The 15,749-nt window shown below is 43.2% G+C and overlaps 1 protein-coding gene across 7 annotated transcripts in view; it reads left to right on the top strand.

Moving 5' to 3' along the window:
- Window positions 1–15,749, top strand: part of ube2o (ubiquitin conjugating enzyme E2 O) — a 90,962-nt gene that overhangs the window by 61,296 nt on the left and 13,917 nt on the right. For all 7 annotated transcript variants that reach the window (XM_069929614.1, XM_069929613.1, XM_069929615.1 and 4 more), the window contains 4 exons: window positions 21–130; window positions 4,726–4,876; window positions 8,518–9,104; window positions 13,537–13,691. In XM_069929614.1, coding sequence (XP_069785715.1) covers window positions 21–130; window positions 4,726–4,876; window positions 8,518–9,104; window positions 13,537–13,691 — 1,003 coding nt within the window. The remainder of the gene's footprint in view (window positions 1–20; window positions 131–4,725; window positions 4,877–8,517; window positions 9,105–13,536; window positions 13,692–15,749) is intronic.

Raw genomic sequence — 15,749 nt, 5'->3', positions numbered from 1 at the left:
AAGAATTTTATCTGTTGTAGGTGCAAGTGGTGGAGCTTAGAGTTTCTTGGATCACAAAGAGCTTTTGCCTTGGTGGGAGTGAGAGTGTTTACCCTCCATCTCCGGTTATTACACAGGATAATTTGCCCAGGTAGTGTGACCTTTTAAATCTGAGATGTACGCCTGTGAAGGATATTTTTTTCTTGAGTTGCTGCTCCATGATTCTAAAACAGAAGAACACTTGAAGCAGTTGGGTTACAAGTCTAACATTCACTTTACATCTTCTGTATTGAAACTTTAAATTTTAAATCTCTCGAAGTCGCTGCTCAGCTTTCTTTCCTCAATACAAGTTACCAGTCTCAATATAATTTTGATTCTTGACTAAATGGTTAATGTGATGAACTGCAGTGGTTGCATCACTGATCCTTATGGATGGAATACCAATACCCATCTTTGACTATTCATTTAAGACTTTTTCTGGACTCCTGTCAGGGCTACCCTTTCTCAATTCTTGTAGCTGCCACTTATTTCATTTTTCTCATTATAAAATCTTTGACTTACGAGTTCCTTGGATTTGTCCTTGGCCACAAAACAACCCAGATGGGATGAATTGAACAAAAGCTTTGCAATGTGTGTAATTGGATTGAGAACATAGAAACATAAAACCCTGCAAAATGCAATAGTGGAAAATGTATACTGTAAGCAACATACTATGCTACCTGAAGAAAACCTGAACCACTTGATGAACAGCTTACAGCGGAAATGGTTATTTCTTGATGCAGACAGAAAGTGAGCTACACAAAATTTCTGAATTTTATATGTAATCTAGAAGGCTGCAGTGTTCCTCAACAAAAGATGAGGCTATTCTTCAAACCTGTATTCAGCCTTTGTGTGCAGAGCCACATCCAGGTCAGAGTGGGATGGATATTTAGTGGAGGTATCAGGCCACCTATGTGTAGATGTATCAGGCTGCCTATGTGTAGATGTATCACAAAATGGTCACCCAAACTGCATTTGGTTTCTCCACTGAAAGGATTTGGATGATTACAAGGATGGAATAGAGCATTCAGATGGTCCTTGACACACCCAAGTTCCATTCTGGCCAACTGGTCGAATCTCAAAATGGATGCAAGTCAGATGATTGTTACTCCAGGCCGACACATTCTTAAACTGGAACTGTGGTGCTTCGTCCATGGCCCAGCCTGCCTGTGGTTCACCAGCCCCTGGCCTGTGCTCTCCTCCCCCACCTGGAACACCAGGACTACCACTGCCTGCATGTCCTGAAAGTAGAACACATTTGGCGGCAGTGGAGTCCCGGCCTGTGGCTTCCGCCATATTGGTCCATCAAAATATAAGCCCCTGGGACCTGATGCATAATTTTTATATTTACATATATTTTTTCTTTATTTTTCTAAATGTATACAGTTTTTTTTGGTCGTATGTACGGATGGTTGTTTGTTGTATAAGTCATAAGTAGGGGACCACCTGTAGAACAGAAATCCACAGCACAGAACAGGCCCTTTGGCCCACAGTGCTGTGCCAACATAAAACCCACTCTAACAACTGCCTAGAATTTCCCCTTCATTTGTCTCAGTTCCATGCATCTAATACTCTCTTAAAAGATCTTATGCCTCCACAAGGTGGCATAGTTTTAAGGAAATGCAAGAGATACCTTCTTCTCACAGAGTGGTGGGAATGTGCTGCTCATCTCCTTAAAACTGTGCCACCTTTGTGTTGTCCTTTTCAGCCCTGGATACAAGCCTCTATTCTTCAAACCTGTATTCAGCCTTCGTGTGCAGAGCCACATCCAGGTGAGAGTGGGATGGATATTTAGTGGAGGTATCAGGCCGTCTGTGTGTAGATGTATCACAAAACGGTCACCCAAACTGCATTTGGTTTCTCCACATGATCAGCATCTCTCATCATTTTAAAAACCTTTGGCGCCCCAGGGAGAAAAAAAAAACAAGCTCACTCAACCCAAGACATGCTTTCCAACCCAGGCAACATCCTTGGAAATCTCTTCTGCATCCTCTCTATAGTATCCACATCTTTCCTGTAATGAGGTATCACATAGTGTTTGAAAGCTCCTATGCACCACTTCCTGATGCTTTTTGGCTTCTGTCAATTTGTCATCCTTTCTGTCTGGAGATGAATCTCGAAGTGGCGTGTACTCCACTTCAACGAAACTTGATTCTTTACAGTTTTGCCATTGTTCTCCGCAGTCTTCTGCGCAATCATTACCTGATAGCGGTAAGATGGCAGAATCATCCCAGTATTCCCAGGGCACTTCAGACTCTGAACAACTAACATCCAGATCAGAGGGACTAGTGACCGAGTCAATAGTGGTGGACACAAGCAACAGGTTGCCTACACTCTCGTTGGGTTTAGATTCTTCAACACCCAGTGAAATTAGATTTTTAATACTGTTGTTCACATAAACTCGCGGATTCCTGAATAAAAAGATGGGGAGTGGAGGGAAGTGACAGAGGAGGACCCATTGACCAGAACTGAACTCAGTATTCCAAATGTTGTTTCACTGAGATCTTGAATAGCTGTAATATTATCTCACGGTTCTTGAGCATGATCCCACAGTTAAGAAAACACTTACTCCTTCTCAATAATGCTATCATTCTTGCAGATAATATTACATAAGGAGGGGTAAAAGTGAGAATAGAATATTAATGCTAAGCTGTTACTTAATGAAGGACATATAGTCAGTGAGATATCATAAAATTTGTTCCACTAGTCAAACAGTGGGAATGGCAGCCAAGGTCGGTGATTGATCCTGCAGAATGTGGGTTGTCATGGAAGGCAGCAGCAGTATCCCTGATGACTTCATCTGCAAGAAGAGCATCCAGCTTCTGACAAGCCGAGTTAAGAAATTGGAGCTGGAGCTGGATGAACTCCAGATCATTTGGGAGGCACAGGGACACTATCACACCTAGGAGGCAGAAGAAGGGTAGATGGGTGATGGGAGAGGGAAAAGGAACAGGCAGGCAGTGCAGGGTACCCCTGTGGCCATTCTTCTCAATAACAAGTATATCATTTTGGATTCCGTTGGTGGGGAACGACCTGCCAGGCACAAGCCATAGCATTCAGGTCTCTGCCACAGTCTGGTCCTGTGGCTAAATAGGGAAGGGAGGAAATGAGGCGAGCTGCAGTGATAGAAGATTCAAAGTGAGGGGGACAGATAGGAGGTTCTGGGAAAGAGATCGAACATCCCAAATGGTATGTTGCCTTCCTGGTGCTACAGTCCCGATATCTCAGATCGAGTTCACAGCATTCTATGGAGAGTGACCATATAGGGGCCAATGGCATGGGTAGGAAAGGTGAGGAGGTCCTGCAAGAAGAGTTCAAGGAGTTAGTTGAAGGACAGGATCTCTAGGGTAGTGATCTCAGGGTTGCTATCCATACCATGTGCTCATGAGATTAGAAATAAGAGGATAATGCAGCTGGCCGCCTTTCTTTTTCAATCTTTTTATTGTTTCAGATTAATAAATATAAGAATGATACAAAGAGAGTGAGATTGTATTAACAACGGTTAACACAGACATCGAGCAACATATGTAAACTTAGCCTCCTAACCTCTTAAAGGCCAAATATGAAAACGAATCACATTTTATTACAAAAATATCCCCCTAACTAAGACACAAATCAAAAAAATCTGGGGTACCATGTTTCAGCAGTTAAACGGTTATTTTGTGGTTATTCTGCTCCTCTACACTCACAAAATGTTGAAAAGGATTCGGAAAGTATCAACTTGCATCATATGAAAATGTTGACTCAATGACTTGTTTCTTCAAATTTAACCACATCTAATTTTTTTATAAATTTAAACATGATATAGTTTGGGAAAACCATTGAAATGTAGTAGGTGGTTTAGGGTCTTTCCATTTGAGTAGAATGGAACTCCTGGCTATTAAAGTAACAAATGCAATCACATGACAAGCTGAGGCAGATGAGTGGCCAGGGTCCAAAACTGGTCGTCCAAAAAGTGCAGAAATAGGATGAGGTTGTAGGTCAATGAGTAAAACTGCTGAAGTAATATCAAAAATATTTTTCCAATATTTTTTCAGGGAAGAGCAGGACCAAAACATATGTCAGGGAAGCCACCTCAGAATTACATGTCAATTTTAACTGGCACATGAATGGGAGAGGTATGGAGGGCTATGGAGTGGATGCAGGCCAATGGGGCACAGTCTAGGAGGGCGAAGGAGCCTGTTTCTGTGCTGTAATGCTCTATAGTTCTATCTGTGCTTTGAGAATTTGTTCACGTGGCAGAATTTTAGATGACTGCAGTAGATGCAATAAGAGGATATTAAAAAGCAGAGGACAGCATTTTCAAATCCCTCAATTAACAGGGTAGAATGATGAAGGCATTTGGATACTTGGTTTTTATGGCAAAATAATAGCAGTGACTGGATAGCTTCCATCTGCCATAAATAGGCCAACAAAAATCATTGTCCTGTCATGAAAATACAAAGATGGCCAGCAGAGGGGAGTGCAGAATCATTGCAGGAGCCTATATGAAACAGACATCAGATGATGCTCCATGGCTTTGGATCAGGCAATAATGTTAACAAGGTGCAGGTATCTTTGATTCTTGGGTATTTTTAACTGTATTATTGATATTTCTATATTAGTAATTCTATGGAGGATCTGTGTAGCATTGCCATCCTATTGTCTCTTTACACAAGTTTCTTTACATAAGTAAATGGATCCATTTATATGTTTTTTTTTCTTCAGGGTGAAACGCTTGAACTGTTATGACCATGCTCGCATGGTCCTCGCCGAGCGGGCAGTATATGTACTCCCAGGAGATCCTGAATGTACTGCTATCTCTTCAGAAGTTCCAGAAGGAAATTCCATCATTGCTGTGAATTCTGTTGTCAGAAAGGTAACTTCAGTATGAAGATACTGTTCCTAAGGCAGGTAACTAATCAAACATGGATCCTCCTTTTAAGGAGGGCATGGTAAATTTTGACAAATGGACTTCAACATGGTTAAGCCTAAAGTAGAACAGTTTGATGGGAAGGGGAAGGACACCATACATGCCTGTATTCTCAGCTTCTAAAGGGGGCAGAAGTAGAGAGAATCGAAGGGTGTGGTCATTTTAAGCACGAGTTGTCTCGTCAGAGGTTATACACATTGGGAGGTAAGAGTATACAGGAAATGGCAGGTCCCAGAGGAGTATTGTGAGAAAGTAGGAGACCAAAGACTGCTTATGGTATGTTTGCCATAATTAAGTGAAAAAGTTGGAAAGTTATATTGCTGCTGTTCATTTTAAAAAAAAAAGTTTGGTCAGGTCAAATTATTTTGGAGAATTTGTGTGCATTTCCGATTGCTACATTACTGGAAGATGTGGGGCCTTTGGAAGAGAAGGGGTTCAGGAGATTGCCTGGATTAGTTATAAAGAGGCTGGGTACCCTGAATGGTTTTCTTTGGAGCATTCGAGGCTGATGGGTAACCTGATAAAAGTACATAACATTGAGCCTTGAGTATAGTATTTGTTCAGACTTTCTCAATGTGGATATATCAAATACAAGAGGACATTGATTTAAAGAGTGGGGGGAGAAGGAAGTTTAAATGAGATTTGCAAGGCAAGTTTCTTTTGCACCCTATGTAGTAGGTGTTCAGAATACACTACAAGAGAGGTGGTAGAAACTGATGTGATAGCAATGTTTAATGAGCATTTAAATGGGCACATGAAGAGGCAGGGGTGGAGGGATCGAGACCATGTGCAGACTGATGGGATTGGATTAAATTGGCATCATGGTCACTATAGACTTTGGGGGACAAAAGGGCTTCTTCCTATACTCCAAAACACAAAGGTGCTAGAGAACCTTAGGTCACGCAGCCTCTCCCGGAAGCAAGGGATATAACCAACGTTTTGGGCCCGAGCCCTTCGTCAAGGTAAGAGCAGAAACCAGGCAGGTTCCTGAATAAAAAGATGGGGAGTGGAGGGAAGTGACAGAGGAGGACCACAGGGCAACAGGCAAGAGGTCATGATTGGGGGGGGGTTGGGGTAACTCAGAATGGAGAGGGAAGGTGGAGAGCTGGAGGAAAAGAAATGGAGGGATTAGGAAAGAGAAACCAGTTTGGGACCTAATTGAAACTGGAGGTCTGTTAATGCCACCTGATTGGAGAGTACCCAGATAGAATATTGGATGTTGTTCCTCCAATTTGCAGGTGGATCCAGTTTGGTAGTGCATGAGGCCATGGATGGACATATCCATTTGTGAATTGAGTGTGGAATAGAAATGGTTACTTATTTGGAGGACCCTGTTATTGCAGTGGACAGAGCAAAGGTGCTCAACAAAATTATCTCACAATCTGTGTCCCTCTGATGTGGAGGAGGCCACAACTGGAGCAGATGACCCCTGCAGATTCACAAGTGAAGTGTTGTTTCACTTTGAAGGACTGGGAGCCATCAAGCCACTGTCTCATGCACCACCTCCGACCTCATCACTTCACAGGCTCTAACATTGTTTCCAACCACTCCCCACCCCCCCCCCGGGTCCCCCACCAACACCTTGTTTGGTTCTATCTTTTACCCAAGATCCACAAACCCAGATGTCCTGGAAGACCCATTGATTCCATGTATTCCTGCCCCTCACAGCACCTTGCCTCCACTCCGTTTTGTCCCCCCAGCTGCATCTACTATACCTCATATTGCCCTCCATCACTTCAACAACTTCCATTTCCCTGGACTCGATCACCTTATTTTCCCCATGATTTTCCAATCTCTGTACACTTCAATCCCCCATACCAAAGGCCTCAAAGCCCTTCACTTTCTCAACAACAGACCAAACCAATCCCCCTTCACAACCACTCTCCTCCACCTGACGGAATATGTTCTCACTCCCCCTCCCCCTTGATAACTTCTCCTTCGACTCATCCTACTTTCTCCAATTCATATAGGTGGCCATGGGTACCCTCGGGCACCGGTGATGCCTGCCTTTTGGCTGGCTATGTGGAGCAATCGATGCTTCAAACCTACACAGGCAAGGCTCCTCAACTCTTCCTCTGCGACATTGATGACTACTTTGATGCTGCCTCATGCACCCATAATGAGCTCATTAACTTTATCCACTTTTCTGCTAACTTTCAGCCCGACCTTAAATTCACAGTCCATCTCTAGTAACACTCCCTTTTCTCGATCTCGGGAGACACTCTCTACAGGCATTTTCTACAAACCCACCAACACCCACAGCTACAGTGTCTATCTGTTCACACCCTGTCCTTTGTAAAGATTCTATTAATTTCTCTCCATTCCTCCATCCCTCTCGCATCTGTTCTTAAGACAAAGTCTTCCATTCCAGAATATCTGAGATGCCATTGTTCTTCAAAAAACACGACTTCCTCTCTACCACCGTCAGCTCAGCCCTTGTCTGCATCTCCTCTGTCTTCTGAACATCTGCCCTGGTTCCCCTCTACCCCTCAACACAAAAAGGACAGGATTCCTCACCTACTACCAGACCAGCCTCCGTGTCCAACCTATTATCCTCCATAATTTCTGCTACTTACAATGTGCTCCCACCACCTGACACATCATGCCCTCTCCACATTCTACAGGAATTGCCCACTCATCCTGTCCCCCTAACTGCCCCTCGGCACCTACCCCTGTGACCTCAGGAAATGCTACATTTGCACCCACAACTCCTCTCTCACTGTCGTTTGGGGCCCCAAACAGTCCTTCCAAGTGAAGTAATGTTAGTTTCATCCCTTTGCTTCCCATAGTCGCTGCATGACTTGCAGAGTTTCTCCAGCACTTTTGTGAATTGCACTCAATCACAGTGTCTGCAGACTTCCCTGTTTAATTTCTTCCTCTGTTGCTTTTATCTGAATTTGCATAGAATTTCAATGAGATAACATTGAGAATCAAGCTGTTCTTGCCAACCTGTAATAGAGTGTTGGTCCTTCTGTGAAGAATCTTAAGATTTTTAGTTTATGTGGTTGCCTAGAGTAGATATACAGATGATGTTTCTATTTGCACATAGAACCATAGAGCACTACGGCACACAAACAGGCCCTTTGGCCCTTCTAGTTTGTGACAAATCATTGTTCTGCCCAATCCCACTGACCTGCACTCAGACCAGACCCCTCCCATCCATGTACCAGAATATGAAAACCGAATTAAAGAGCATCAATGCAAGAGGGCGGCCCTAATGAATCATGAAGACTTTGAGAATCTTCTGTCAACATGGTTTATTTACTGCAGGAAATATTTGATAGATGAAATGCAGCTTTGCATTTAAGGTGAAGAAGTAAAAAAAATGCATTGATTGTCTTCAGAGGAAGATCAGGTTGAGCACAATTACCACAGTAAACTAATTGAAAATTCTTGAACTCTCATTTTCATTTGTAGTAATATCATATCACGTAGACATTAAAAAAGGCAGATGATTTAATGTGTATTTAATGGTGAGAGATTAGTAAATTATTTTGGATTTAGCTCTGGCTGAGTTTTTGTCACGTTGCTTTGTTTTTTATTTGCAGTTGAAACAATGAACTTCAACTTGTTCTTTTATCTTTTAGGTTAAAAGGCTTTTTGACAAAGAGATGGTAAAAAAAATTCTGAATAACATGGACACCCAAGAAGTGGATCATGCCGACAAATTTTCCGTGGCTTTGGGTGATGGCTCAGTCATGGTCACCTCATCTGCTTCAGGACTCGGTAGTTCTAAACCAAAATTAAGTTGGGAGGTCCCAACCCAGGTGCCCACTGGAATGAAATCGCAGTCTCTAAATGGTATTGTACAGAAGGAATCTGTTCTGAGCAATGGCCCTGTCCCCACTAATGGCAACTTGCAAAACCAGCTGGAAAAAGAAGTGAAAGGTGGGAACTGGAGGGATATTGGGCAGCCTGCAGTGATCCTGGATGAAGATTCATCAGAAAGGAATCAGGCAGTAAAGCTGCAGCTTGCAGAACAGGATGCAGATGATGAAGGTGCTGAGGATACTGATGAAACCAGCTCCATTTCTTCTTCTGCAAGTTCAACTGCATCATCACAAAGTGGTGGGCAAGGGCGCAAAAAAAGTATCCCGCTTTCAATAAAGAACCTAAAAAAGAAGCACAAGAAGAAAAAAAACAAACCTTCCAGAGAATTCAAACCAGGTGATAGGTGAGATAATTGAGGCCTTGCAGAAGGAAGTACTGTGTCAAATACTAACGCTTTATAATGGAGAGCCACCTTGTTTAATTTTGTAGCATTTGCTGTGACTTATGGAACTGAGTCGAGAATAATCTTTAGATGGCAATTGATATCAAGGTGGAGATGAATTGTGTCCTGTTTGTGGGAATTATCATGTGCTGTAACTTCACTTGCCAACGGTGTGGGTGATGTCCTAGTCAAATGGACAAGGTGTGGAAATGACAGGTTACCTTAGAAATTGGTGACTGACATTTGGTTGTTCCTCAGTTTGCACACCTTTGGTTGTAAAATGAGATTGGTAAACTAGAGACCCCTTCAATTACTTCAGTGAGTAAAATGAAGAGGTTGTTCCTCAAACCATTGACGAGTAAATTGAATGAACAATAGTGATGGGAAATTCAAATGTGCGTGAAGTTCAGAGGAAATGAGACCATATTTAGTGTAATCATTCTATGTAAAGTCATAGTCACAGAATGGTGTGTCTATTGCAGGGTTCAAAAAGGATCTTCATCTTCTTTAGTGGAATCAGTACAAACTCGGGTTTAATTTAATACTGATACAATAACAATTCTACTGCTTTGGATGCTGTTGTGGGGGGGTGGGGTGACTTACCAAGGGAAAGTCGATAGCAGCCAGGTCTCTGTCTCGGTGTCTTAAAAGGGAAGGAGGAGAAGAGGGGAGCAGTAGTGACAGGGGCCCCATTGGTTAGGAGATTCTCTGGAGCAGATTGAGATTCCCGGATTGTTTGTTGCCTCCTGGGTGCCAGGGTTGGACATGCCCTGGAATGAGTCTCCTGCATTCTTGTGAGGTACTTGAGCAGAAATGTGTGGGGAGTTCCAGTATCACTTGCAGGGAGTTCCAGTATCACTTGCACTGGGTTCTAGATAGGTTTGTCCTGGTGAGAGGGAAAGGATGGTTGATGAAAGAGGTAGGACAGTTTGTCAAGAGGAAGGAAGTGTACTTAAGGTTTGGGAAGCAAAAACTATGCAGGACTTGTGAGAATTGTAGGGTTTCCAGGAAGGAATGCAAGAGGGTATGAAGACCTTGGCAAATTCTACACGTGGAAGAACAGGTTAGAGTGAGGGGAGGGCTGCTCAGGGATAGAGGGAATTTGTGTGCCTGGAGGTAGGAGAGGTCTAAAATGAATACTTTGAATCAGAATTTATTGTCCTGAACATGTTGCAAAATGTATTGTTTTGTGGCATCATCACAGGCACAAATTATTACTCTAAATTACAAAAGGTTAGTGCAAAAGGTAGTGTCTGTGCGACATCATCCATTCAGAAACCTGATGGCAAAGGGGAAGAAGCTGTCCTTGTAATGTTTCAGGCTCCTGTACCTCCTTCTTGATGGTAACGGTGTAAAGAGGGCATGGCCTGGGTGGTTGGGATCCTTGAGAATAGAAGTTGCTTTCTTGAGATCCACCTCTTGTAGATGTCCTCGATGGAGTGAAGACTGATGTTCAGGCTGAGTTCACAACTCTCTGTAGTCTTTTTCTATCCTTTGTATTGGCAGTGATGCAGCCGGTCAGAATGCTCTCCACTGATCACCTATTGAAATTTCAGAATCAAAATTTGTCATGACCAAGTCACAAAATTAGGGGTTTTGTGGCAGCATCAAAGTGCAAACATTCATATTATAAATCATATTACAACAATAAATATAAAAAAAATAAAAATAAGTGTCCACGAAAAGTAAGTGTCTTTGGTTCATTGATTATTCAGGAACCTGATGGCAGTGGGAAAGAAGCTGTCTTTGTGCTGCTGAGTGCTCGTCTTTGTATCTTGTACTCAATGGTAGCAGAGTGAAGAAGGCATGGGCTGGGTGGTGGGGGTCTTTGAGGATAGAGGTTGCTTCATGTAGATTTCCTCGATGGAGTGGTCTGGTGTCTGTGATGTCGCAGGCTGAGTTAACAACCCTCTAGAGTTTATTCTTGCCCTGTGAGTTGGCGCCTCCATACCAGGCAGTGATGCAACCAGCCAGAATGCTCTCCACTTTACAGCTATAGAAGCTTTTGAGAGTGTTTGGTGACCCACTGAATATCCTCAAACACCTCACAGAGTATAGCCACTGGTGGTCCTTCTTCATGATTGTATCAACTTGGAGCCTCCAGGACAGATCCTGAGAGATGTTGATACCCTCCAATTTAGAATACCAACCCGAGCAGCAGACCTACATTATCCATAAAGATGGGCATAGATAGGGTTGACAGCCAGCACCTTTCTTCCTAGGGCAGCAGTGGCCAATCTCTGAGGACATCTGCTCATGGTCATTTGGAGGATATTACATAATTTTTTAATTAATTGGTGGGTGTGTGGAATGAATTGGTGGAGATGGTGGTGGAGGCTGATACAATAAGAGGATTAAAAGACTCCTAGAAGGGCACATGGATGCAAGATAAATGGGGGCTTCTGAGTGTGAGGTAGGAACATTTATGTGGAGTTCACATGGGTCAAAAGAGCTTCATGGGCTGAAGGGTCTGGACTGTTCTATTCTTGAACCTTGCCATCCTTGCCTGTCTTCCTCACTGGGCCTTGGATTCTGACCAGCTGATCTTTAAACAACTCCCGCAAGTCAGTTATAAACTTCCATAATAACATAATAACAGCTGCTCCCAATCTCCTCGCTTCTCTTCCTATCTAATATTTTGCCTTTCCCTCAGAGGGCCAGATTTTCCCTTATCCAGAACTATTTGAACACTTGGGGAGTTATGATGACCAAAAAAAGGAAGTTCATGGTTGTGGTTGAAGGGAAAATGAGATTTTTGTGGAGCAGGTTTACATAGGTTGGCACAGCATTGTGGTCTGAAAGGCCTTTAGTGTGCTGCAAATTTTTATGTACCCATGACCACAAGACTTTGGAGCAGAATTAAGCCATCCGGCCCATCAAATCTGATCTGTCATTGAAATTGTGGCTTTTTTTTCTCTCAATCCTATTCTTCCGCTTTCTTCCTCATCCTTGCTAATCAAGATTCTGTCTATAGCCATCTGTCGCAACAAATTACACAGATTCACCACCTTCTGGCTGAAAAGAATTCCTCCTCATCTCTGTTTGAGAGGCTCATCCTTTTAATGTGAGGCTGTGTTCTCTGGTCCTGGATGTTTCCATCACTGGAAACATTCATGTCCACCCAATCTAGCCTTTGGTATGTTTCCTTAAGATCTATGTCATCATTCTGAATTCCAGTGAGTCTAGGCCCACAGCCGTCAAACACTTCTCATGTGTTAACTGTTTCATCCTGGAATCTTCTGGTAAACCTCATGGATCCTCTCTAACACCAGCACATCCTTCCTTAGATATTGGTTCTAAAATGCTCTCAAAACCCTAATGTGGACGAATGCCTTGTAAAGCCTCAACATTATATATTGTTGCTTTTATATTTTAGTCCTCTCAAAATGAAATCTTGCAAAATACATGATTCCCAAAATGCTCTACTGAAACCCAATGACCTTGTGAAGCTCTTTTCACATTTCAAGGTCTAGAATGGACCCTTTCCTGGGGCCATCTACATATGGTTTCAGACCACCATCTTTGCATCTAACAATTTCTGCCTTACTTAAGCCTTTTGCAGTTTTGGAAATCACAGTTGATAATGGAAAAATTAAAGTCACCAAATTATCAACATATTTGTATTGTTGGGTATTGAGGGGCCAGTACAGGTGCACAATCCTTTATCCGGAACCCTTGGGGGACAGTGTGTTTCGAATTTCGGGTTTTTCCGGATTTCAGAACAAAAGCCAGCTGCCCCAGATTTAAGCCCACCCAAATTGTGCTGCTGTATCCACCCCCTTCAAGTCGCACTGCCGTCTCTCTCCCACCCCCTCCCGCCCACCCGAGTTGCGCTGCCGTCTCTCTCCTCTCCCCGCCCACCCGAGTTGCGCTGCCGTCTCTCTCCTCTCCCCGCCCACCCGAGTTGCGCTGCCGTCTCTCTCCTCTCCCCGCCCACCTGAGTCGCACTGCCGTCTCTCCCCCCCCCCCCACCCCTCCGCACACCCGAGTCACGCTGCCATCTCTCCCTCTCTCTCTCTCTCCCCCTCCCTCCGCTGTACCAGCACCAAGAAAACAATGCCGGTTTTTGGAGCTTTCCAGATTTTAGATGTCCAGATAAAGGAGTGTGTACCTGTAGTACAACCTCAGTGAGGTTATTCTTTCCTCTACTTTTGATCCATTTGCCTCAGTAGATAAGTTTTCTTGCATGTCCTCTTGAGTGCAGCTTTGATATTGTCCCTGTTCACTAGTGCAACTCCTCCAACTGTTTTGCATTTCTCTTCCTCCCAACGTCATCCTGTGCTTTTGTGTGAAGCTTTGATTTTTGCATAATTTGCCTGTCAACTTTGTCACCTTGTGTCTCTTCACTCTTATGTTGAGAATGTTATTTCTAAATTCTAATTTTATTCCTTAGAATTGCTGTGGAAATTCTGAAAACCAGCACCAGTGTGGACGTGATGTGGCAGGATGGTACAGTGGAAAAAAATATTCGATCCAATGACTTGCTGCCAGTTCATCATGTGGATAATAATGAGTTCTGCCCTGGAGATTTTGTGCTGGATAAGCGCGGTAAGTGTTTGCTGTAATTTGTCTTAATTCTATGAAGTGAGCAATAATGATCAGAACACACCTTGAGCATGAAAGATCAGGTTGTTTGTCTTCATTCAGCTTCAGGTAGATTGACTTTGCTGTTCAAGTTAAAGATGAATGGCATCAGAAATCAGTAGCTGACCAAAATCGCATGATTTTGCCAATGCACAATGAGCAGACAAAACAGAGGGTGGGGATTGTGGGCTTTGTAGGGTGGGGTGAATAGCAGGGAGGAGGGGCTTTGAAGGGTCCACTGCTGGGAGTGGTGTTAGATTTACAAAAACTAAAGTGATAAATGTAAAAATGTTCAGTTTTACAGCATATAAACAGGTCCTTCAACCCAACTTGTCCTGTTGTCTTCCTGAACTGTGTTTGGTTTGTATCCCTTTTAGCCTTTCTGATCCACGTCTTTTTAACATTGCTTTTGTACTTGCCTCTACCACTTCCTTTTGCAGCATACCTACCACCCTGTGAAAAGGTTATGCCTTGGGGTCCTTTTAAATCTTTCACATTACACCTTAAACATTGCCCTCTAGATACCAACCGTGGGGAAGAAAATTGACTGTTTACCTTCTGTATGTTTCCTTGATTTTTCTGTGCATCCAAATTAGAAACCAAGAATGCTGCAGCACAAAAACAGGCCCTTTGGCCCATTAGTCTTCACTGAACTATTATTCTGTCTGGTCAATTGAAGTGCACCCAGACCATAGCCCTCCACACCTTTCCCATTCATGTACCAGCAAATCTTGAATGTTGAAATTGAGCGGTGCATTCACTACTTCAGATGGCTGCTTGTTCCACACTCTCACCACTCTTTGTGTGAAGAAGTTCCCCCTTATGTACCCTTTAAACATTTCATTTATCACCTCTAACCCATGTCCTCTCGTTCTTGCCTTACCTCAGTGGAAAAAGTTTGCTCCTGTCACGGTTCATCCTCCCAGAGTGCAACACCTTACACTTGTCTGAATTAAATTCAATCTGCCATTTTCAAGCCCGTTTTTCTAACTGGTCCAGATCCCTCTGCAAGCTTTTAAAGCCTTTCTCACTGTCCACTACACTTCTTTAGAGAATCTTTGTGTTATCTGAAAACTTGCTGATCCAATTTACCACATTATTATACAGATTGCTGATGTATGTGACAAACACTAATAGACTCAACACTGATCCTTAAGACACACCACTAGTCACAAGCCTCCAGTCAGAGAAGTAATCAACCACTACCATTCTTTGGCTTCTCCTGCAAAGTCAATGCTAATCAAATTATCCTTAATACTGAACAACTGAACCTTCTTGACCAACCGCCCATGTGCGACCTTGTCAAAGTCCTTATTGAAGTCCATGTGGATGACATCCACTTCCTTCATCAACTTTCCCAGATATCTCAAAACTCTTTTAACACTCACAAATCCATGTTAATTATCCTTAATTAATGGTGGGGAAGGTTTTGCCTGTGATGTTCTGGGCTGCGTCCACCACCGTTTGGAGGGCTTTGTGCTCAAGGCTATTGGTATCTCCATACCAGACTGTGATGCAACTGGCCAGCACATTTTCCACTATACATCTGTAGAGGTTTGCCAAAGTTTTTGGTGACATTTCAAACCTCTGCAAACTCCTAAGAAAGTTGAAGTGCTGACATGCTTTCGTCACTGACATTTGTGTGTTGGGTCCAGAAAATTCCTCTGAGGTTGTGACTCTCAGGAATTTAAATTTGCTCACCCTCTCCACCTCTGATTTTCCCCCAATGATCACATCTAGTTTTCCTCTCCTGAACTCCACAGTCAGCTCCTTGGTTTTGCTGACATTGAGTGCACCATTCAACCAAGTTTTCGTTCTCATCACCCCCTCTTTATACAACCCACTACTGTGGTATTGTCAGTAGATGGTGTTATTGTTGTACCAAGCCACACTTCAAAGTCAATAGAGCAGGGAGCTATGAATGCAGCCCTATGGTGCTCCTGTACTGATGGAGATTGTGGAGAAGATTTTCTTATTAATCCTTACTGATTGTGGTGTGGAGGTGGGGAAATCCAGGATCCA

This window comes from Narcine bancroftii, chromosome 3 (genome assembly GCF_036971445.1).
Source record: "Narcine bancroftii isolate sNarBan1 chromosome 3, sNarBan1.hap1, whole genome shotgun sequence".
Classification (NCBI taxonomy): Eukaryota; Metazoa; Chordata; class Chondrichthyes; order Torpediniformes; family Narcinidae; genus Narcine; species Narcine bancroftii.
The sequence above is the reverse complement of the archived record's forward strand: the minus strand, read 5'-3'. Positions and strand labels throughout refer to the sequence as shown.